At 39.1% G+C, this 22,579-nt stretch overlaps 1 protein-coding gene across 4 annotated transcripts in view; it reads left to right on the forward strand.

Annotated features, from left to right (window-relative positions):
- Window positions 1-22,579, forward strand: part of LOC135599024 (pentatricopeptide repeat-containing protein At4g04790, mitochondrial-like) — a 70,813-nt gene that overhangs the window by 9,695 nt on the left and 38,539 nt on the right. For all 4 annotated transcript variants that reach the window (XM_065093656.1, XM_065093657.1, XM_065093658.1 and 1 more), the window contains exons 5-8: window positions 1,318-1,382; window positions 7,463-7,570; window positions 16,301-16,414; window positions 19,540-19,635. In XM_065093656.1, the coding sequence (XP_064949728.1) occupies window positions 1,318-1,382; window positions 7,463-7,570; window positions 16,301-16,414; window positions 19,540-19,635 (383 nt within the window). The remainder of the gene's footprint in view (window positions 1-1,317; window positions 1,383-7,462; window positions 7,571-16,300; window positions 16,415-19,539; window positions 19,636-22,579) is intronic.

The following is a 22,579-nucleotide window of genomic DNA, read 5'->3' on the forward strand; positions in this document are numbered from 1 at the left end:
GAGATCTTTGTGGAAGGATCACAAAGACCTATGGTCTTGCTGGATGTTTAAATTGGCTACTTTTTCATATTTTTACTTGTCATTGGACCTCTACTTGGTGGTGGAAAAAGGAGAACTAGTGGCACTAGCCTCATGCGAATGTTTGGTGGGTTTGCAACTTTGTGGTATGATCAGATCGCCCTGTGATAATAGAGGAACCAGAAAGAGAAGAATAGAAAGATAGTAACTGAAAAACAATAGGAAAACAAAGGGATAACTACTCGACTCGCTCTGGCTCAAGGAGCGAACTCCTAAAATGAAGGCCTCATACCTTCGCACATCTCGCATGTGGCCGATGGAATCATTCCATCGGAAACATAATTGTGGTCTCGTACCACTCACGCACAAGGTGAAAAAGAACTCAATTCATTGATTCATTCATGATTAATGTATTACAAAGTTCTAGCCATGGTATGCAGTACCGAATGATACCGCCCGGTACGGGCGGTACGTACCGGTCCGATGCCATACCGGTATGCGGATCGCCCGGTACCGCTACATTGCTATAGTATTACACTGTAGTAGTGCTATAGTGCTACAGTAATAAAAAAATATATAAAATTATTCAGTACACCAGGATGTACCGCTCGGTACACCGGTATCGTACCATACCAAGCCAACCTCAAAACACCGGTACAGTACGGTATTGCATAACTTGGTTCTAGCCTCTTTTTTATAGGCCAAAGTACAATAATAGAAAGGAAAATATAGAAACAAGAAAAATTACAATCGCATCAAATGAAATATATGATCAGTTCCTTCCTTCAAAGAAGATAATATTCTTTACTTGATTTGAAGAATAATCCTCCTATTCTCAATAATATTTTTGATTGATAGACGCCCATTTTTGTAGAGATGAATCTTTAAGATCTTCAATCAATAACGACCTTGATTTTTTCCACTCTTTTCTGCATTTCTTTCCTTTTTCTTGGACTTGAGTAGATGTTGTCATGTGGCAACTTATGATATATGCAAAATATTGTTAAATAATAAATTTTATTTACATAATTGATAAACTAAATTACTCCAGCATCACCTTGTGGGATCTTGAGTGTTGTTAAGGAGAATATGATCACCAAAGATGGGTTGTGAATGTCAGATGAGCCTAAATTAACATTTGAGCTGGACAATGATGACTTCATCCATTGACTTCTCATTATTGGACTCTTAGGAACTGCTTGGGCTAATATTTTTATGAAGCATAGTGCTGTTTTCCAGTAATTTTGGCAAGGCTCTTAACTTTCTTGTTAATTGATGAGTTTGATTTGTTACATTCAGGATTTGGAGAGGAGGACATCTCATTCTACATTTATGAATATACAACTTGTGTACCAAACTTAGCGGTGAGGAACTTCTCATGATGGATGATGGTAATTCTCATGCTTCCTTGAAGTGCAAACTTCATGTGTTTGACAAATGTGTCTTTCTGTACTTATTTCTTTGTTCAGGATTCTGTTACCAGACAGTGTGTTAAATCATCAAAATCTAGGAATGCTTAATTCATAAAAAATTGAATAAAGATAAAATGATGAACTGCAAAACAAACTTAGTAGAAAACTATGCTTAATCACTGTTTATAATAAAATAGCTGAAAATATGAAAAATACATTACATAAAGATAGAAGAACTAGGTTTTTAAGTTTCAATCCAATACTTTTCCATAATCCTGTTGAACAGGTATGATAACAATAAACTGTGTGATATACCTACCTGTATTGCATCAATATAGAAAAAAATAAGAAAATGAATGGTGTAGTATCAATATTGAGCTATACAATGTGCTATTGGTACTTATCTGATTGGATAAATATCGTTATTTAAATCCTTGAGAAAAATGTCAGTACCTGAATTTTGACATAGTTAAACATGTATGGTCAGGGATAAAAAATGACCAAATTTTTTAATTTAATAAATAAGATTTTATGAGATCTCAAAAACCTAGGAGGTGAACCTCACTTTTGACTTTCACACTTGTAATCCTAACTCCTAAGCAAGGTCTGCTGTACCGAAGCGTACCGCCCATACCGGGCGGTACGTACCGGTCCGACAGGTTATCGGTATGTGGACCGCCTGGTACCGCTACAATGCTACAGTGCTATACTGTAGCACTGCTACAGTATAAAAAATATAAAATTATTCGGTACACAAGGGTGTACCGCTCGGTACACCAGGGTGTATCGCTCGGTACGGCCTGATGTATCGCCTGGTACACCGGTACCGTACCGTACCGAGCCCGGGTCGAAACGTCGGTACGGTACGATACGGCGAGCCTTGCTCCTAAGACTATCCATGCAACTATTATTGGGAGATGCCCTTTCTAAGAAGAGCCTCTACTTTGAGGAAAATGAGACCCTCCAAACTTTCTGAGCATGAGAATTAAGCTAAACTAAGTTATTGTTTGCCAATCAAGAAAGAAACTTCCTTCTGCTTTATAGCCTACATAGCAACTCTTATAATTAGGAGTTGTGCGGAAAATGTTCCTGTAGTGGGGATCTTGTTACCTTATAAAATATCATAAGAGAGAACTTTTGGATGCTAATTTTACTCAAAATAGAACTTCAGGAACTTCGTAAAGTTGATACTAAAAATAATGGAAAAAGATATCTGCAATTCACTGTAAAATAGTAAATCTAGTTCTTGTTGCAGGTAGCAAAGATCTTTTCTCCTATTTCGAGTCAGGTTAAGCTGATCCTTTTTTTTTGAGATGACATGGATTAGACTTAGTGTCAATCAGCTGAAATATGCTGGAATATCATGACTACAAGATTTTCATTGAAGATCAACTTGACCCCAAAGCCAAGATCGGGTCTAATTAGATTGAGGGTAGAAGTGTTAGGCTTAAGTTATCTGATTTTTGGGATCATCTTTATTTGGCCTTTTCTAGGTTTAATCTGAGCCATAGGGATTCTTTTATTTCCTTGATATTGTCGGAGTTATTTTTGTTAGAATAATGTAATAATGATTTTTTTATCAGATTCAAGTCTATTTTAGTTCAGGATTCCAATGTTTGATGCAAGGTCCGCCATACCGTACCGTACCGGAGTTTCAACTCGGGCTCGGTACGGTACGGTACGGGTGTACCGAGCGGTACACCCGATTTTACCGATTTATCCCTCCAAAATACCTGAAAATTGGAAAAAAAAAGTTAGGATAGGGTTTTCAAGTTACAAATAAATATAGTAATAGTATAAGTTTAGCAAAATCAATGTAAATTAGGTAAAAATAGTATCACATATCTTTTTCAGGCTTTGAGGTAGTCTTGTTCGAGGTTCGTATTTCAGCCCGTTATATATTGAAATATCTACAGAAAAATCAGTTGAATTGTTAGACTATTTTGTTACAATATAAACTCTAAAATTCAAATGAAATAAATTATCACATATCTAGATATACCTGATTGTTGTTCTACCACCAAAACGAATGACGGGCTTCCACGGGTGGTGGATCGGGGTCCTCGATTCGATATATATCAATATGATATGTTTGTTGGAGCCAATCATGAAATTGATCCCATGACATAGTGTATTGATACACCGTGTGCCATTGATGCATCAATGTGGTGCTGATCGTAGACTGATCGTCATGAATCATATTTGTCCGAGGCAACTCTTGAGGCATATATTGGTGCTGCCAGTGATTTAAAAAGCGCTAGGCGCCAAAAGGCGCCAAGGTCCACAAACGCTCGAGGCGCTAGGCGCTCGCCCGAGCGAAGCGAGGCGCTAAATTATAAAAATATATAATATAATTATAAAAAATATATAATATAATTATTTAAAATTATCTAAATTATAAAAATATATAATATAATTATAACAATAATTTCAAATAAATAAAAATTAACAACATTAAAATCAAAATAATATATTATTAATCTATTAATAGAAAATTAATCATTTCAAAATTCAAATAAACTTAATATTAAGAGTATACTGAGCCTGATGGAGAAATGAGGAAGCAGCGGCGGCGGCGAGCGGCGGCAGCAGCGGCGACAACAGCAGCAGCGAGCGGCGGCAGCGGCAGCAGCAGCAGCAGCGGCAAGCGGCGGCAACGACAGCGGGAAAGGGAAAGGGAGCGGAAGGCGCGAGCAGCGGGAGGCCTCGAGGGAGGCGCGAGCAGCGGGAGGGCTCGCGGGAGGCGAGAGGGCTCGCGGGAGGCGCGAGCAGCGGGAGGGCTCGCGGGAGGCGCGAGCAGCGGGAAGGCTCGAGGGAGGCGCGAGCAGCGGGAAGGCTCGCGGGAGGGCTCGCAGGAGACGCGAGCAGCGAGAGGGCTCGCGGGAGGCGCGAGCAGCGGGAAGGCTCGCGGGAGGGCTCGCGGGAGGCGCGAGCAGCGACAGCGGCGAGCAGCGGCAGCGGACGACGAGATCGCGATCGGGATCGAGATCGGGATCGAGAGCGGCAGCGGCAGCAGGTTAGTGTTGGGTTAGGGTTAGGGTTAGGGTTGGGGTTATATCAGTTTAGTTGGTTCGATTGAACCAACTAACAACCGAACCAGGACCGAACCAGACCTAAAATTCTGGTTCTGTCGCCTTGGTTTACCCGGCGCTCGCCCGAAGCGCCCAGCGCCTGGGCTCGGGCGAGCGCCCAGGCGGCGCCTGTTTGAAGCGCGCCGCCTGGGACATTAGCGAGGCGCTCGGGCCTCGCCTCGCCTCGCCCGAGCGCCTAGGCGAGCGCCCGAGCGCCTTTTGCAATCACTGGGTGCTGCTATGTATAATGTTGTTGCTCAGAGAAGGATGACCAACTATCACTATATTGTTGTTGCTCGTATGATTCTCCATAATACGATGAGTCTCTTTCTGTGTCTATATCATGTATGCTCTGTCGTATTTGTTCATATTCATCCACTGCCTTCCCCTTCCCCTCCCCCTTCCGCGCATAAACTTGACCGCTGGAACACTGTAGCACTGCTACAGTGCGGTAACGGTCGATTTCAACCGTTACCGAGTGGTACCGAGTGGTGCCAGACGGTAACGGTCGAAATTTCGACCGTTACCGCCCGATTTGCCCCGTATCGCCCGATACGGGGGTTTTTGGGGCGTACCACCCGGTAGCGGGCGGTCCGCGTACCGAAAACCCATCGGACCGGTACGTACCGCCCGGTACGGGCGGTACGCTTCAGTATGGCAGACCATGGTTTGATGAACTATTTGGAGTAATAGTTATATTAAAAGGAGCATCAAATTAGAACAAGACAGTAGAGAACAACAAACATTAAAATCAGCCTTAGTATGACAGATGTTTAAGATCTTGCTGGAAAAACAGAAAGCAGAAAAGGGAACTTAAATCAATCTATTGTAATTTATTTCTTTCTTTTCAAATCTTTAGAACTGCTTTTGTTGCATAGAGTTATTATTAAGAGTCTAAGCAGGAGATTTTGATGACTGAGACATAATGTTCTTTCCAAATAAAACGATGAATTCCTTTATAGTGTGATAGCCTCATGTTTTTCTCTTCCCCATCTCTTGTGAGATTCCCTCCAGCTTTGTGGTCTTCCCCTTAAATCTGTCTTATACTCCCTTTCAACCTTTATTTATTACATTGTGATATATTATGATTTATTAATAATGGAGAACCATCGTAATGAACATCTGATTTACATTTCTACAAACCATGAGACCCTGTGCTTGCATCCCTGTCCAAAGTTGTAGAAGGCTGTCTAAGGTTAGTCCAAGCCTTGTTTGGTTTTAAAGATGTGTCATATAGGTTTAGTTAAGTCATAGCCGACACTTGAGGCTAATGGGAGGGATCCAAGGTTAGGCCAGATCATAATATCAACTAAGATTTTATTTGGAAAAGAAATTAACCTAAGGTTTCAAATATTGGCCGATAAGGTATACCAACTGGTATTTACTGTTCTGACAAAGTACTAGTTACTGTTAATTTTTTAATCATTTTTTCAGTTGGTGCCCGGCGGTTTGGGTCAGTATACTGCCTGGTACATTGGTACCATATCAATCTGATGAGTCACTGAAACCAATAATGGACTGAGATTTGAAACCTTGGCTCAGCCAATAGGTAGTGAACAATTACTTGTATATGTGGGGTACTCAGTTATTTGGACCCATCAGAGATGACCTGTCAATGTTCAGGTCAAGGTCTACCATACCGAAGCATACCACCCGTACCGGGTAGTACGTACCGGTCCGATAGGTTATCGGTACGTGGACCGCCCGGTACCGCTATAGTGCTACAGTATTATATTGTAGCACTGCTACAGTATGAAAAAGTATAAAATTGTTCGTTACACTAGGGTGTACCGCTCGATACACTAGGATGTATCGCTCGGTACGCCCTGATGTACCGCCGGGTACACTGGTACCATACCATACCAAGCCCGGGTCGAAACGCCGGTACGGTACGGTACGACGAATCTTGGTTCAGGATTCCATTTTGACTAGGCTCAAACTAGAGTGAAATTTTCAGTTGATTCTACCAAACCAAACTTCCGACCATGGCATTATTGGAGAAGAGAGAAACCTGTGAGAGAAACTATAGGCAAGAGACCTACCTAGTTGTTAAATCTTTTTGAGTTGATGTGATTGTTAGATACTCATGATCAAGGATTTTAATTCGAATGATATTGCCCGTACCGGGTGGTACATACTGGTCTGCCAATAGATCGGTACGCAGATCGCTCGCTACCAGGCGGTATCAGCCTGGCTGCGACGAGAGAAGAAGCGTCGAGGGAGAAGAGAGAGAAGTTGCTCGAAGAAGAGGGATAATTGGGAGAACCTCGATGCTTTTCGATCTAGCACCGCTCTCCCTCGACAATCTCGATCTAGAAGGTAACGGAGAGGCGGCGGCTCGGCTTCTTCTTCACCGCGTTCTTCGTTGAAGGTCGGAGGCATCTACGACCTTCGACGCTTTCATCAAACGCCGCAGATGAGGAGAAGAAAAGGAGGCGACGTCGTCGAGGCAACGTACACCTTCTTTTATATATATATATATATATATATATATATATATATATATATATATATATATATATATATATATATATATATATACTTACCGAGCGGTACACCCTAGCATACTGCTCGGTATGCTTGTACCATATCGTACCGAGCTAAGCTCGAAACACCGGTATGATACGAAATTACGAACCTTGCTCATGATACTTGCTTTTAGAAGGCCTAGAATTTGATGTCTACATTGCTAATATAATATTTGCAAGAGGCATTTGTACCTGCTGTGAACATCATTTCCTGCTGTTATTAGATATAATACATGCTATTCTTTTTCAGTAATGTTTGTCTGCTTAAAATTACTCATTTTAACTGAATGTTCCCATCCATCTCCTTTTCTTTCTTGGTCTGTTGTTGGTTCCCACAATGAGAAGTCTGTGTATCGTGAAGTTTAAAGAATGTCTTCATTTATTTAATGGTTCATAATTTCACCATATGATGAGACATTACTGAACCTTGAAGGTTGAAGATGTTGTATCAAAGTTCATTAACTTGCATCAGAAACTTGGAATAATACCCTCCATTGCATCATATGAGAAGGTCATCATGCATTGTTGCAACTCTTGTAAGGTACATCCCCTAGCCACTTTTTCTGTCATATGTTCTAATATTCCATGTCATATTATTCTGGTAAAGAAACTCGAGCATTTTGACAAGATTAGGCAACTTGGTCAAAATTTGAGACCTCTTTGTTTGCCAATTATGTTACTTGTGTTATCCTATATACTTTTGTTGACGATTTGTTTTAACAATATGTTAGCATTCGATCACTGGAGCTATCGAATATGGCAGGGATTTTCAATACAAAGTATGAAGATTGAGCATATCTTGGATTCCTTTTTTCTTTTAATCATGTGCTATGTTGATCCTTGTAGAGGCTAGGTGGTTCAAGGAAAATGTGCTTCTCTGCGAATGAGTATACAATTAGAAACTAAATGCAAGATTTAACATACATAAGAAATCTTTGGGAATCTGGAAAGGTGTTTGTGCATCTTATGATGTTATGTACTTTAGGTTAATTTATCAGAAGAATATGTGAACTATTTAGTATGAAAAAGAAAAAAAGCTGGAGTAATGGACCACATAGATGCATGTTGACATGATAATATATTTATGAAAACACATTGTAAACTTGAAGAGGTGAAAATTTGTCTGCTGAAATTGTTGACCAGGGGCAGTGAGAAGTACTTGTTTACAATTAGTTACATAGTCTGCCAGGTGTTGCATTGTTTATGATAATTTAGTAGTGATGGCTCTGAGAGGGAAAGGGGAAATGGTTTCATGTTATTATCCATGACCAATAGAGTGCAATCCCAGCTGAAGCAATTAAGCTGCTTAATCAAGTTTCTTTCTTGAAAGGAATAACATATTTATATATGTGGCTGTGATAGATATACCGTTTCAGTATAGCTAGAGCTAAACTGAATTAGATAGTGCAATCCCACCTGAAGCAATTAAGCTGCTTAATCAAGTTTCTTTCTTGTAAGGAATAACATATTTATATATGTGGCTGTGATAGATATACCGTTTCAGTATAGCTAGAGCTAAACTGAATTAGATCCTGATCTGCATAAGGCAATGGTTCTACTTAAACCTATGAAGGAGCTAGAATTAAATTTTCATTATATTGTTAGTATGTTTTCATCTGCAAGAAAGTGGGCATGTAAGGGATGTTTAGTTGTAAAGTCATGCCTAAAAAAAGTTATGTAGTCGAACGTGATATGTTTTTGTCATCTATGCATTATAGTTAATTGTATGATTGACTACACGAGGACACAAGTACGCTTCTGGAATAATATGAACTGGCATTTGTGATAGCCATTAGTATGATAGCATGATAAAGGGATTACTATGAATTCTTGTCCAAGTTATGCTGAACTATTCCTTTGAAGTGATGCCCCCTTTCATTTTTATACTACATTTATGATATATATATATATACACACACACTCACACACACACACACATATATATATGTGACTTCTAGACATATTGAATAAAGGTAGAGTGAATTTGAATTGTTGACTTATTCTGATGTGAATAATTTCCTTAATTTATATTTTCTTTACACATTTGAAATATCTCTATGAATGGTTGTTAACAAGTTACATATATAAATAATCTATGCTTGGACCTATCTATATAGCGTATCGACACACTATCACAGAGTGCTACAGTCAAGGCATTCGAAGCATATCTATAACCCATTCTGGTTGGACCTAAGGCATTCAACGTTTTAATAAAAATCCAGATAAATTTGTGATATAATGGTATTAGAGCCGGAACAAGCACATTAACAAACACTTAGCACGCAACGTAGGGGACCTAGTAGGGTTACATGCATGGATAATGGAGTCGATAAACATTTGAAATTGGCATTCGAAGGAACAACCAACCTCTCATGTGACAGGCACCACGAGAACAAGTGAGTTAGGAAGAATGTGTGTGCGCATGAAGGTTGGGATGATTGAGTTCGAGCTATGGCTTGATGTCAACCTAATTTGATAATGCTCGATGCAAGTGAGAACGCTTGACAATTGACTCAAAGGATGAGACCATGTAAGTTGAAGAATGATTGATCGACCACTGAAAGAGTTTGTAAAAGTACTATGATATTCAATTAATGATGTCATTGGTACCAATAAAGGCGAGTTTTCCATGCGTGTATCGAATTTGTATTAGAACAATGGCTATGGACTCAGGGAGTGAGTGTGTTAGGACTTTAGCTAGGAGAGTCCTAATTGAGAGGGACATTCATGTAAAACCTACCTAAGCGGACCCCAATTAAAGAGGTGAAGAGGTCGGCTAGGGTTTGAAGGTTATTTCTTAGAGAAGAATTAGGAGTTGTAAATGAGTAGGAGTCCTATTAGGAGTCTTGAGTAGGAGTCTTAATTGAGTAGGAGTCCTATTAGGAGTTAGGGTTTAGAAACCCTATAAATAGTCATATATTCATCCTCTTTTGATAAGCAATGGATGAATCTTTTCTGCAGCCTTTGAGCAGCAACTTGGAGGGGGGAATCCCGATAGAATTCCAAGGAGGCTGATCCCATAAAGAGATCAACCCCAAGCTTAGAATCTGCAAGAGTTCTATCACATGGTATCATAGCAGCGTTCTTGGCATTTCGCTGCCCTTCCATAGCCATCCCAATTGTGTATTACTGTAGCACTGTAGCAAGCACGATCCATCCGGTAGTGGGCGGTCCGCGTACCGGTATGCCGTCGGACCGGTACGTATCGCCCGTATCGGGCGGTACCATTCGAAATTTGCATACCATGGTTTGATCTTGCTACTGCGTTTTTTTTATCCAAATCTCTACGAAATTTTTATGACAGCTTTAATACTTCCCAACAGCAGATTTCCCTTTGGTTTTGTTAAAAAATTCTCAATATAAACCATTGATCTTTTACGTCTAAACTGCTATACTTGAAAATCTACAATGTAAAATTCCAACCGCATAACACAGTTTGTTTGATCTTGCTACTACGTTTTTTCTATCCAAATCTCTACGAAATTTTTATGATAGCTTTGACACTTCCTAACAGCAGATTTCCCTTTGGTTTTGTTAAAAAATTCTCAATATAAACCATTGATCTTTTACGTCTAAACTGCTATACTTTAAAATCTGCATTATAAAATTCCAACTGCATAGCACAGTTTGTTTGATCTTGCTACTACGTTTTTTCTGTCCAAATCTCTATGCAATTTTTATGATAGCTTTGACAATTCCTAACAGTGAATTTCCTTTTGGTTTCGTCGAAAAATTTTCAATATAAACAACTAATCTTTTACGTCCAATCTGCTACACTTGAAAATTTGTGCTGTAGAAAATTTCAGCCGCATATTATTGCTAACCCATCTATTTGCAATCTTTTTTGAATGAAATTTCTTATACACTTCATAGATCATCTTGGCTTCCATCTAAGATTGATCTATTAAGAAATTCATCTCTAAAAATGATTGTGTTGCTGTAAATTTTTATCGCAAACTGTTGAAATTTTTCGACGAGAATTCTATTATCGTAACTTGCACTAATTTCCTTACTGTTATACTGCCAAAAGTTTCTTGATTAAATTGGACATTCTTGCTGTCATATAAATTGAGATTTTGCTGTCAATTCCCTCCTCAAATTTCTAAAGTTTTTGGTGAAAATTTCATCGAGAAACCATTGTTTCTTCGACGACAATTCTACTCTTACAAGACAACGCATACCTGCAGCAACTTCCATTGATTTCTATCAAACCTTTGCTGCCATCTACCACAGATCTAAAACTTTCATTCATAGCCCTAAAACTCCACCAAACCACACCCTCAAACTGCACCCAAAACAGCCACAAAACAAGCCTAAACCGCAGCTTACATCTACCAATCCACCAACCCTTTCGACCATCACTTCTCTCAACCTATACATGCCTTTAACCCGACAACAAAAGAGAGATCTTAACATCACAGATTTGGAGGCATATACTATGGCATCTAAGGAGGCAATCAATGCTAAATTCGAAGCCTTCGAGGCGCGAATGAAAGATAAGATTCAGACTCTCTTTATCGAACTCAGTTTGGTCTAACCACCAAGCTCGAAGAAATCACATCAAGGGGAGAACTCTAACTAATCGCACCAAACCAGGTTTGAAAGGTTATCTAATCAAACTCATGATTGGTCTAAAAAACAACTATTGGGGATCTTCATTGAGGGCTTGAAGCCGGAGATCCGGGGAGAAGGTAAAGCGCGACAACCGTACACGCTTATGGCAGCTATCTCTTTCGCACGATTTCAAGAGAAGCGATTGAACCATGAAGCTCGGAGGACTAGGGTCGCTCCTCGACCAGCAATACTGAAAGCCCTCAACCCCTCCTACTGTCAGCCGAGTCCCTGCACCAAAAAGGTTGACAAGAGAAGAGCTTCGGGAGCGATATGCGAAGGGGTTATGTTGGCACTACGACGAGCCGTGGAGCCGTGAGCATTGTTGTAGTAAAGTGAGACTTCTTATGATTGAACTAGTAGAAGAAGAGGCCATTGAACATCCAGAAGAAAGCCTTGAACATGAAGAAGAAGAGCCACAACCGACCGATGTTACGGTACACGCACTAGCTGGCTACTCAAACTCACAAACGATGAAAGTTGGAGGCTTTCTCAAACAACAACCGATCATTGTTCTCATCGACACGGGCGGCACTAATAACTTCCTAAATAGTAAGGTTGCAGCTCGGATGACACTCCACATCGAAGGTTGCAGCAAGTCCGATGTAAAGGTTGCCGACGGCAGAATCCTAAAGTGCGACCAAAGATGCTCGCGGGCGAAACTGTTGCTGTAGGACCAAGAGATAATTGCATATTTCTTCCTCCTCCCTCTTGATGATCATGAGGCCATGCTCATAATTAAATGGTTGACGACATTAGGTGATGTTTCTTGGAATTTTATGAAACTAATTATGAAATTTTACAGTAAGGAGAAACAGGTGATACTGCACAGGAAACGTTGGGGCAACGTAACGACGATTTGCACACAACAAATGGAGAAGGTCGTGCATAAAGCATGCAGCAGCTTTTTGGTACAACTTGAGCAGCAAACTAAGGGAGAGCCAACAGAATTTGAAGATCCAAATCTGCTTCCTTTGCTTGCTGAATTTTCAGATATATTTGACGAACCGTGCAACCTACCTCTTACCCGTCGGCATGATCATTGTATAACGATTCTTCCAGACAAATCTCCAGCAAATACTCAGCCATATCTGTATCCACATCTCCAGAATGATGAAATAGAAAGGATTGTAAAAGAGATGCTCGAAACAGGAGTTATTCGGCCAAGTTGCAGCCCCTACTCTTCACCGGTGCTCCTCGTACGAAAGAAGGACGGAACATGGCGATTGTGTGTTGATTACTGAGCTCTCAACAACATAACCGTCAAGGACAAATACCTTATTCCAATAGTAGATGAATTGCTAGATGAAAGGGAGCACAAATCTTTCCAAAGCTGGACCTTTGATTGGAGTATCATCAAATACGAGTGTGCGAAGAAGACATATCGAAAACCACCTTTTGAACACACAACGACCACTACGAATTTTTGCTTTCTTCAACAGAAGGTGGAATATCTTGGGCATATCATATCAGAGGAAGGTGTGGCAGTGGACTCCTCTAAAATTGGAGCAATGCAGAACTGGTCGACCTCGAGGAACATAAAATTGCTAGGTGGCTTTCTCGGTTTAATATGCTACTACTACAAGTTCGTAAAAAATGATGGAAAGATCAGTGCACCACTTACTTCCTTGTTGAAAAAAGATGCTTTCCAATGGTTGGACAAAGCCACCACCGCCTTCGACAAACTTAAAGCCGCAATAACGACAACGCCCGTATTAGCGCTACTCGACTTCGGCAAGACTTTCGTTATTGAAGCCGATGCCTCCGAAGTCGGAATTGGTGTTGTACTAATGCAAGATGGCCGCCCCCTCGCTTATACCAGTAAGGCATTATCTCCTTCCCATCTCAAAATGACTATTTATGTCAAGGGGATGCTCGCGATTATGCATACGGTGGCCAAATGGAGATCGTACTTGATCGGGCGATGCTTTCAAATCAAGACCGACTATAAAAGCCTAAAATATTTCTTGGAGTAGAAGATATCTTCCCCCAAGCAGCAAAAATGGGCAACAAAGCTTATTGGATATGATTATGAAATAACTTACAAAAAGGGGAAAGAAAATATTATTGCATATGTGCTTTCACGGCTACCCAAGCAAGCTGAATTTTCAGCCATTTCACTTTCGACTAGCAACATCCCTGAGGATATTAAGAGGGAATGGTAGGAAGATCCGGAGACCAGTAAGATCATAAAAAAAAAAAATTGGAGGAAGCACCAAGCTCCGTGGCTCATTATAATTGGGACTCAAAAGAATTACGTTATAAGGGCACTAAATTGAAAAGGAGTACGGTGTATCACCCGCAAACCGATGGCCAGACGAAAGTGGTAAACAGGTGCTTAGAGAGCCCAAAGCCACCTACCAAATATGACTACCCAAGGAGAACTCCATACCCAGTCGAGTGCCATTATTGATCGACGGATCGTGACTCGACGACGACGACCCACTATTGAAATGCTAATACAGTGGGCGAACTTACCAGCAGAAGGTGCCACTTAGGAGAACTATGACGACTTGAAGATCAAATTCCCAGAATTCATGGATTGTAAGCCTCGAGGATAAGACTGATTTGAAGAAGGCGGGTCTGTTAGGACTCTAGCTAGGAGAGTCCTAATTGAGAGGGGCATTTATGTAAAACCTACCTAAGCGGACCCCTATTAAAGAGGTGAAGAGGCCGGCTAGGGTTTGAAGGTTATTTCTTAGAGAAGAATTATGAGTTGTAAAGGAATATGAGTCTTAAGTAGGAGTCTTAATTGAGTAGGAGTCCTATTAGGAGTTAGGGTTTAGAAACCCTATAAATAGTCATGTATTCATCCTCTTTTGATAAGCAATAGATGAATCTTTTCTGTAGCCTTTGAACGACAACTTGGAGGGAGGAACCCCTATAGAGTTCCATGGAGGCCGATCCCCTAAAGAGATCAACCCCAAGCTTAGAATCTGCAAGGGTTCTAACAGAGTGCCATGGTATACCGTAGAGATGGGTCTTCCATGTGTGCATCAAATTTGCATTAGATAGAGGCTTTAAGTATCGGCATATGTGACACAATACCACATAGGTGGGTCTTTAGAGTGCATGCCAACACATGCAGCATCGGTCTGAATGGACTCAGGAAGGAGTGCCATGAGGCCGGAGTGGTGGATTCTATTGATCATGGTAAAAAGGGTTGTAGATCTGAGGCACAATAGGGCTGTGATCCTAAGGATGTGTCACAGTACAACATAAGTGGGATTTTTGGGGAGCCATCATTCTCTTGCTCTCATGAAGAGAGGGCATTGGTTGAGAAGGGGGTCTAGGCATGGATAGTCCAATGGGGCAATCACGAGGTACCAGGACAAGGCAGTAGGGTAGTGGTTAGAGAACTTTGTAACTTCATATCGAGATAACCAAAAGTGGGGGTCTTCAGGTGGATGTGATGGTGATCGACTAAGGAACAAAGTAGCCAGCACATAGTGCTATAACCTTTTGTGCTCGGTTGAGTAGGTGGAAAAAATGATGAAGGTGGTAAACCTAGAGGGACCCGATCTATTAGAGACTTGCTCTAGTCAGGGTGAAATTTTGTTCTTTCAGGGCAACACACATTCTTGCATTCTAGAAATGAGATGGTAAAGAAGCGGCGAAGTCTATTTACCAATTCTATGCAAGGAGTGGAACACTTCGAGCGCTCCAAGAGGATGAGCAAAGTGCAAATGAAGGTGAAGGCTTATAATTGGCATAATGTATGGAGTACATCTTCTAGTGGTGGGCAAAGTCAAGATTCCTTGGTCTTTTCAACTTTTGAGAGAATGGGTGAAATCGAATGCCTCATTTCTCTTACTTATCCCATGTCGATCGATTTCACGAAAGGTTCCTTCATCTTCTAGTAGAGTGACATTGAAAAGCGGATGTGACACAAACTTCGAGGTAATGGATAAGCAAAAGTGAAATCATTGTGCAAATTTTGTGAATGAAGAGGCCTCAAAATTTTAAATTCTGCAAGGTGATGTCCTAATCCTTTGTTTTAATTTTTTCTAATATAATTAACTAAAATGGGGGGCTTTCTGCATTTCAGTTTGGGCTCGGACTAGTATACATCAGTCATTACAAACTGAACTAGGGGGAACTGCAGTCCATGTAAATAATCATAGACTATCCATATTTGGTATATAAAGATTTTAGCGATATATACAAAATTCATATTTGGTAATTGCTGTGATGTGTCTTCGTTTTGAAGATTTTCTATTTTGGCTTATGTATATCATGTGCTTGTGTCAATGCTTCTTTGGTTGTCACTTTAGTGTGCAAGATTTTGTACAGGCATGAGGGTGTGCTAACACCGCATGGTCTAGGCACAAATCCTGTTCTGGCTAGTATGAAATTCGTTGTAGATATATGCCGGTGGCAACATATTCTAGCAATTTAATGACTTGCTCCTCTGATTTTAGCATATTTATCTGAAAAATATGATGCTTTAACTGTATTGATCATGAAACTCATCTCTCTGTTTCGCTTCGAAACATTCTGCTGGTTATTAAACATCACATATCTTGAACTCAGTTTAGGAATAAACACTTTTGAATTTTGTTCGATCTTTGTTCTGTGTTTTACATTTTATTTTGAAGTCTCTAGCCATATATTCTGGTTCATTTTTGAATTAATGGAATACTCCATGAATTGTTTGCAGATTTATGCTGCCCTTGATATAGTGGACCATATTTGTAAATCTGGTTTGGATGTACCAATCCAATGTTTTCATCCAATATTGCATGCTTGTGAACAATATGGTGAGCTTGACATGGTATGCTTTAATTCTCCACCAACTCCATTTAGTTTGTTCATGCTGTTAATATGTTAATGTCCTAAACAGGTTATAGTATTGTTCAGAAACTCCATGATCAAATAGTGGAATATTATGGTTTGTTGAAGTCCAAATCTGCTGATATGAAGTTCTACTGTTTGTGGATTCAACATCTTTACCCAATAATGCTTATTTGTCACATAACTTGGATGATGTGGATTCTGAAATTGATTCTATTAGGATGATGTCCTTATTATCTAGGCATGATTCTGCCGCCAATTATCTCACCAAATATGCCCAATTAGTAGTTCGCATCTATACTTCATTTCAAAAGCAATACCAAAGTATGCCCATGAATGACAACTCAAAAGGATAATAGGGAATTCATGACACTTGGATTTTGTAAAATAGTTATCCTTAAAAAGATATTTTCATGAGCGTGCTTGTGCTTCTTCTAGACTTTGATGAGGATTTACCATTCAAACAGAAAGGTAGTCTCTGTTGTAAGGAAACTTGTAAAATTTCTCTCATTGAGCAGATGCTCCTTTTCGTTTTATTCTACATTCTTCTGTGGCTCAAAATGTTAGATAATCCTTGTGTCATCGTTGGCCTGCTTTTCATGATGATTAGGCAAAAAAACAATGGCCTAGGAATTAGGAAATCGATCTATTTAACATTCAAATTGCTATATTATGCTCAAATAACTGTCAGCAACCATGTTTTGGCTGATTATAGAAAAGAAAGGAAGGTCTAGTGAAGAAGGCGCGTGCCAATGTGGGGTCTAGTGGGAGTCAATATGTGCAGCCTTATAGAGAGGTTGCTTCTCTGTCTCAAATCCTGGTCACCTAGCTTATAGAAGCCACCCTTACTGTGGCTCCGACGGTTGTCTTCTTTTAGGTGATCATCTGCAGCTCTCTCTTCTATCATGTTCAAGTAGGTAGATCGGCTCCAACTGAAGTAGTTTGCCTGTTAGCAAATAACTTGTGATCATGTTGGATCAACACTCACTGTTTGTGGGATGTAGCTGTAAGTCAGAGCCTAAATAATTGTCAAGGACTATTCTATAAAAAATACATTTTGAGGCTTGTCAAGCTAATCTGAATTTTGACTAATCTACAAGTTTCTACCTACGAATCCACATGATCTCTGTCTTCATTTGTCACCATATCACTTCTGTTGACCATGGCTTGTTCTTGAGTTATGATTGGAGGTCATCTCATCTGACACTGGGTTGTCTTACAAAGTGGTGGAATAGTATGTCTCTTGAGTGGAGTACTTCATTTCATGAGCTTTTTTATTGTTTCATCAAGTTAGCACTTGTAAACATTGTAGAAATATTGTTTCTCATTAATCTTGTTATTATTGTATAGGTTGTGTTGGTAAAAAGGATAGCATCTATAAAATTTGGTGTTCCCTTGTGAAATGTCATTAACATCTGTGGACTCTGGCTCAGAACTCATAAATCCTAATGTAATCTTGGATCATGGCTCCATTTATCATCTGAACATGAGAGGGGCAACCATCCATGGTAATTGCCAGTTTGTATGACAGGCCAGCTAAGTTGTGAGGCCTATATTGTGAGCAAAGGTCCTTATCTCTCAACAAGTCAGAGGAAATAAACTTAACTACCATTAGGAGTGGCAATTGTTGCCTGGCCAACCTTGATGTAATATAAGCAGGTTTCTTTGGCTTATATGAATTTCAGTCATAAAAGGTTTAACAGGAACAACAAAATCATTAAAAGGGTCTGATTCAGGTTTACAAATTTGAACTGACTGAAGCCAATTAGAGCAATTGATAATAATCTTAAATATGTTAGATATGCCATTTTCATTTTTGTGTTAACTATGTTATTGTTATTTATGAATATTATAAGGTTTAATTGTGTCATTACTTGGTCAATCTGAATTTACCAATTCGAGTTTGGATTGTGCAAGTGTGTCAATTTATGTTGACCGTGTCATCATTGACTTGAAACAAATGACCTGTTTATTGATGGAGTTTAAACAAATTGGTTCTCTTTACATATATCAGGTAGGTCAATTTTGGGTTTGAATTTTTTGATACAGTTATTAGATGAGTTAGCTCCGAATTTAGAATTTTCTTTGATATATGTATTTTGGCAGTTGGCTGTACACAAATATAAACCGACCCCAAGGCCTTCAGATAGTGGAATAACTGAATTCTTGTCAATTTATTAAGCTTCACAATGTAGGCTTTGATTCAAAATTATGGTACTTTGGCATCAATTCTACACCTCTTAATTTCCAACAATCTTACATAATATTATAATGATATTCCTAATCCTGCCAAATAAACTGATTGGTCTTTATGCTATAACAAACATAACAATCATACCAACATCCAGATCTTAAGCTGGAATGGTTTCTAAATTGAAAGATACTGGTAACTAAGAACAATTTGATTTAAAAAGTAATGTCGTAATATAACTCAGCAATGTGATGCCACATTTTTTAGATAAAATAATATAACTGGAATGACATGGGGGAAAAAATGTAGAGAGCTGGAAATGAAAAGGATTCTTCAGTTCAAATTTCCAAAGGGGGAAAAATGAATACTTAAAGGCCAAAACTCACTTTTCATAATCCTAGATGGCATGAAGTAGAAGAGGAAGTCTCAATTTCCTTTTTCTGTTTTTTCCTTTTTATTTTCTGGAAAACTTTGTGGGCCTTCTCTTTTTTGATTGGGTGAAGAAACCTTTCATCTTATCTTCATAATTGAAAAAAAATTTACTAATGTCGGCAAGAACTGAAGATACTTGACATATGGTGAATTAGGAAATATTATAATTTCAGCTTGCATCATTTAAATTTATTAAAACTGAATACAGTTTCTTCGATGCTGTTATCCATCATTTTAGTTTCAGAGTCTGAACTATGTTTCATGCTGAGTTAGAAGAGCACTAGTAAGGATTCTCTTCCATTGTACAGCACATGAAGCATCTATCCTAATTGAAAAATATTGAACTTTTATTTTGTTGCATTTATGTATGATATTGAGTTTGCATTTTATTTTTTTCTGCTGGTTATTATTTTGCTTATATGCCCCAGATCTTTTTTTCCTGGTCACCTACAGTTTTTGAGGTTGAATTTTTCTTGATTTAGGTTCATCCAGTCTATTCGATGATGCAGCAACATAACTTGACACCAAAAGGAGACTTCTCCGAGAGCATGATAAGCCTGTTTGTGAAGATGAAAGATGTATGTTAGTGTAATTTTAGTACCTGGATATTCTTCATCGCTTAGTCCCTTTTTTCTGTAGTCTTTTTTACCAAAACAGACTTTTTGCCCCATTTTTGGTTTTCTGGAGAAAATATGGTTATCAAAGATGAAGTAATAATTGGGAAAACAAATTCTTGTTTGTTTGTCTTGTTTTGTTTCTGAAATCTTTTGAAGGATGGAGTTTCGCTTTTGAAAAAAAACTGAAAATTATAATTTTGTGCGATCATTAAGGAAAGTCGTCATAAACATTTTTTGTAGCTTATTTTTTTTTTCACAAAAAAAGAGTGATGCCAAATCTTACCTGAATTCTTTTTCCTTGGTAACTTATTGTTGTCTTGTCTTCATAATGGGCGTACTATTTATTCTGTGTGGTGGAATATTTGTCGAAAATGACAAACAACTGTTCTTTGCATGGATAAGAAACTATTTTTCATAGGAAAATCGTTTTCAGGTTCTCTTCTTGCTTTTATTGTTGATATAGCCTAGTATGTTATTTGAAAAATCATTACATGTAAAGCTGGCACATTGCATGTCAAGGAAATTAGTTTATAACTAAAAACTAGGAGTTTGAGCATGTGAGATGCAAAGGCATTTGAATTTAACTTTGGGTGGTTTTGGAGTTGCATGTTCCTCATAGTTAATATATATTTTTATCTTTCTAGTATGCCAAGATTTAGACTAGTCAACCTTGGCAGTCACATGCTGGTTTCTTATCAGAAATAGGTATGTTATTTTTCTTCTCTATTAATCCACACTATAAAAGGTCAACAAGATGTGGGAACTATTGTTAATTAAATGCTCTTTTATTTCTCTTTAATCCAAGGTTTACTATCTCATATGGACCAGGTGTATCGTTCTTCGACCAGACCGGCACATGCTGGTTGGTACCTATGTGTTGTACGTTGGTATGTTGGTACGTTGGTACATACTAGTACATTAATTGAAATTGAGAAAAAAACCCATTTCTGGGTTTTTTCCGCTTAATTTATAAATTTAAATAAAAATAATATATATCTAAGCCATAAGTGAAAATTGAAACTCTTATATTTTCGGATCTACGAGCTTTGTTGCATGGTCCTTCCATCGAAGAAAGTTACTTTCATTGATCTTGAATCACCTTAATAAAAAAAGAGAGTTGTGATGTTTGATTAGGTTTCAAACCTCTAATATTCGAGCAAAATAAACTATCAAGATAACATTAACATATAGTTGTTTCTACCACCAAATTGAATGATGAGACTCCACGGCTGATGGATCGAGTCCCTGAATCCTTTGAAGTTAGTATATTGATATGATAGATTTATCGGACCCAATCTTGAAAATACTCATATTATTGTGGTAAACCATGTATCATTGACACATCTATGTGGTTAGAGTCATTGCCTATCATCATTAACAAGTTTTCTAAGATCTTCCTGATGCAAGAATGGTCGTGGCATATAGCAAGGTTCGCAATATCATACCGTACCGGCATTTCGACGTTCGCTTTGGCGACATCACCTCGTTTATATATATATATATATATATTATTTTATTATTATTTTTTCCTTCCGTCCGGTAGCGGGCGGTCCGCGTACCGGTATGCCGTCAGACCGGTATGTACCGCCCGTATCGGGCGGTATCATTCGGTATTGCCTACCTTGGCATATAGGCCTACGGAGGTTGGAGTGCATTGAAACTTTAACTATCATTATTGATATGTTGCTTTATGGCATAGGAATGATCAAACTCGAAAAAAGTTGACCTCACATGCCTTATATATGTTGGCTATAAGATGCCTCATAATGAGAAGGCTATAAATACCAAAGTTCTGAATACCATATCGTGTCGATGTACCAATCAGTTGTCGGTACGATACGTATTGAGTTGCACCAAACGTACCGACACATTGTCATGAACTTAGTTGGTTTTTCCTAAGTCGTGCTGCACCCTTGCGTGTCCGTTCGCAAAGGTTACTCCCCGAAATCTTCTATGATCCTTTAGGACCTACAAAAGAGAAAACAGGTTAGAGAAAACATTTCACTCGGGATCCACAAGCAATTATTTCAACAAATACTTTATAGCCAATGCAAATTATAACCATAGACTTCACAAGCTCTGAACGGTCGTACAACAAAGGGTCCAAAATGGTCCACTATAGACCGAAATGCCCACAAGTGTCCATATGACACAACCTTCATTTACAAGCCTAAAACGACCACCAAAGCAACTAAAATGGGGCTGCCAAGCCTACTGTCAGCCCTCTATATGCTGTGCAAAGCATGAACAAAACTAAAATACACGGACATACATGAGCATTACATTAAACACCCCGTTTACAATTTTGTCCATGACATTCGCCCCCACTTATTCCTTCAACGTCCTCATCGAAGCCTTTGCTGACATTGTATCTTATTGCCTTTGCTGAGTCTTCAATCTTCTGTTTCAGCTGCAACGCGCCTCTTGGCTCCCAACTGCTCTTTGTCGTTGTTGTTGAGTAGTCGAACTTTGATCCGCTATGTTACTTTAACTCGTTAATGACCGACTCAAGTGTAGGGTCGGCTGAGTTATGCTGATCCTTGTTGATTCCTACGGATCTTTTAGATGAAGGAAAAGATCTTCGTTGTTATACGCCAGTCTCTTAAATGACTCATGCCGTTTGAACTGGGTGGATGCCTGTTGGAGCTTTAATGAGCATCGCCTCTTAGACTTTGAAGTTTTTGGGATCCTTCCTCCGTAAAATTTACCCATCGATTCTTCTTCTACTTAGTTGTTACTTCCAAGTAAGTTCGTATCACTTCCGCTTTCGATTGACATTCTATTGGGAAATGAAACAGACAATCTACTCTCAGTAGCACCGATCACCATTGGTGAGGATTTGACAACTATTGTCTTTCATTAGGTTTTCTTTGAAGGGTCTTTGAACCTGTGTAGAGCTCTTCTA

The sequence above is a fragment of the Musa acuminata genome, chromosome BXJ2-1 (genome assembly GCF_036884655.1).
Source record: "Musa acuminata AAA Group cultivar baxijiao chromosome BXJ2-1, Cavendish_Baxijiao_AAA, whole genome shotgun sequence".
Classification (NCBI taxonomy): Eukaryota; Viridiplantae; Streptophyta; class Magnoliopsida; order Zingiberales; family Musaceae; genus Musa; species Musa acuminata.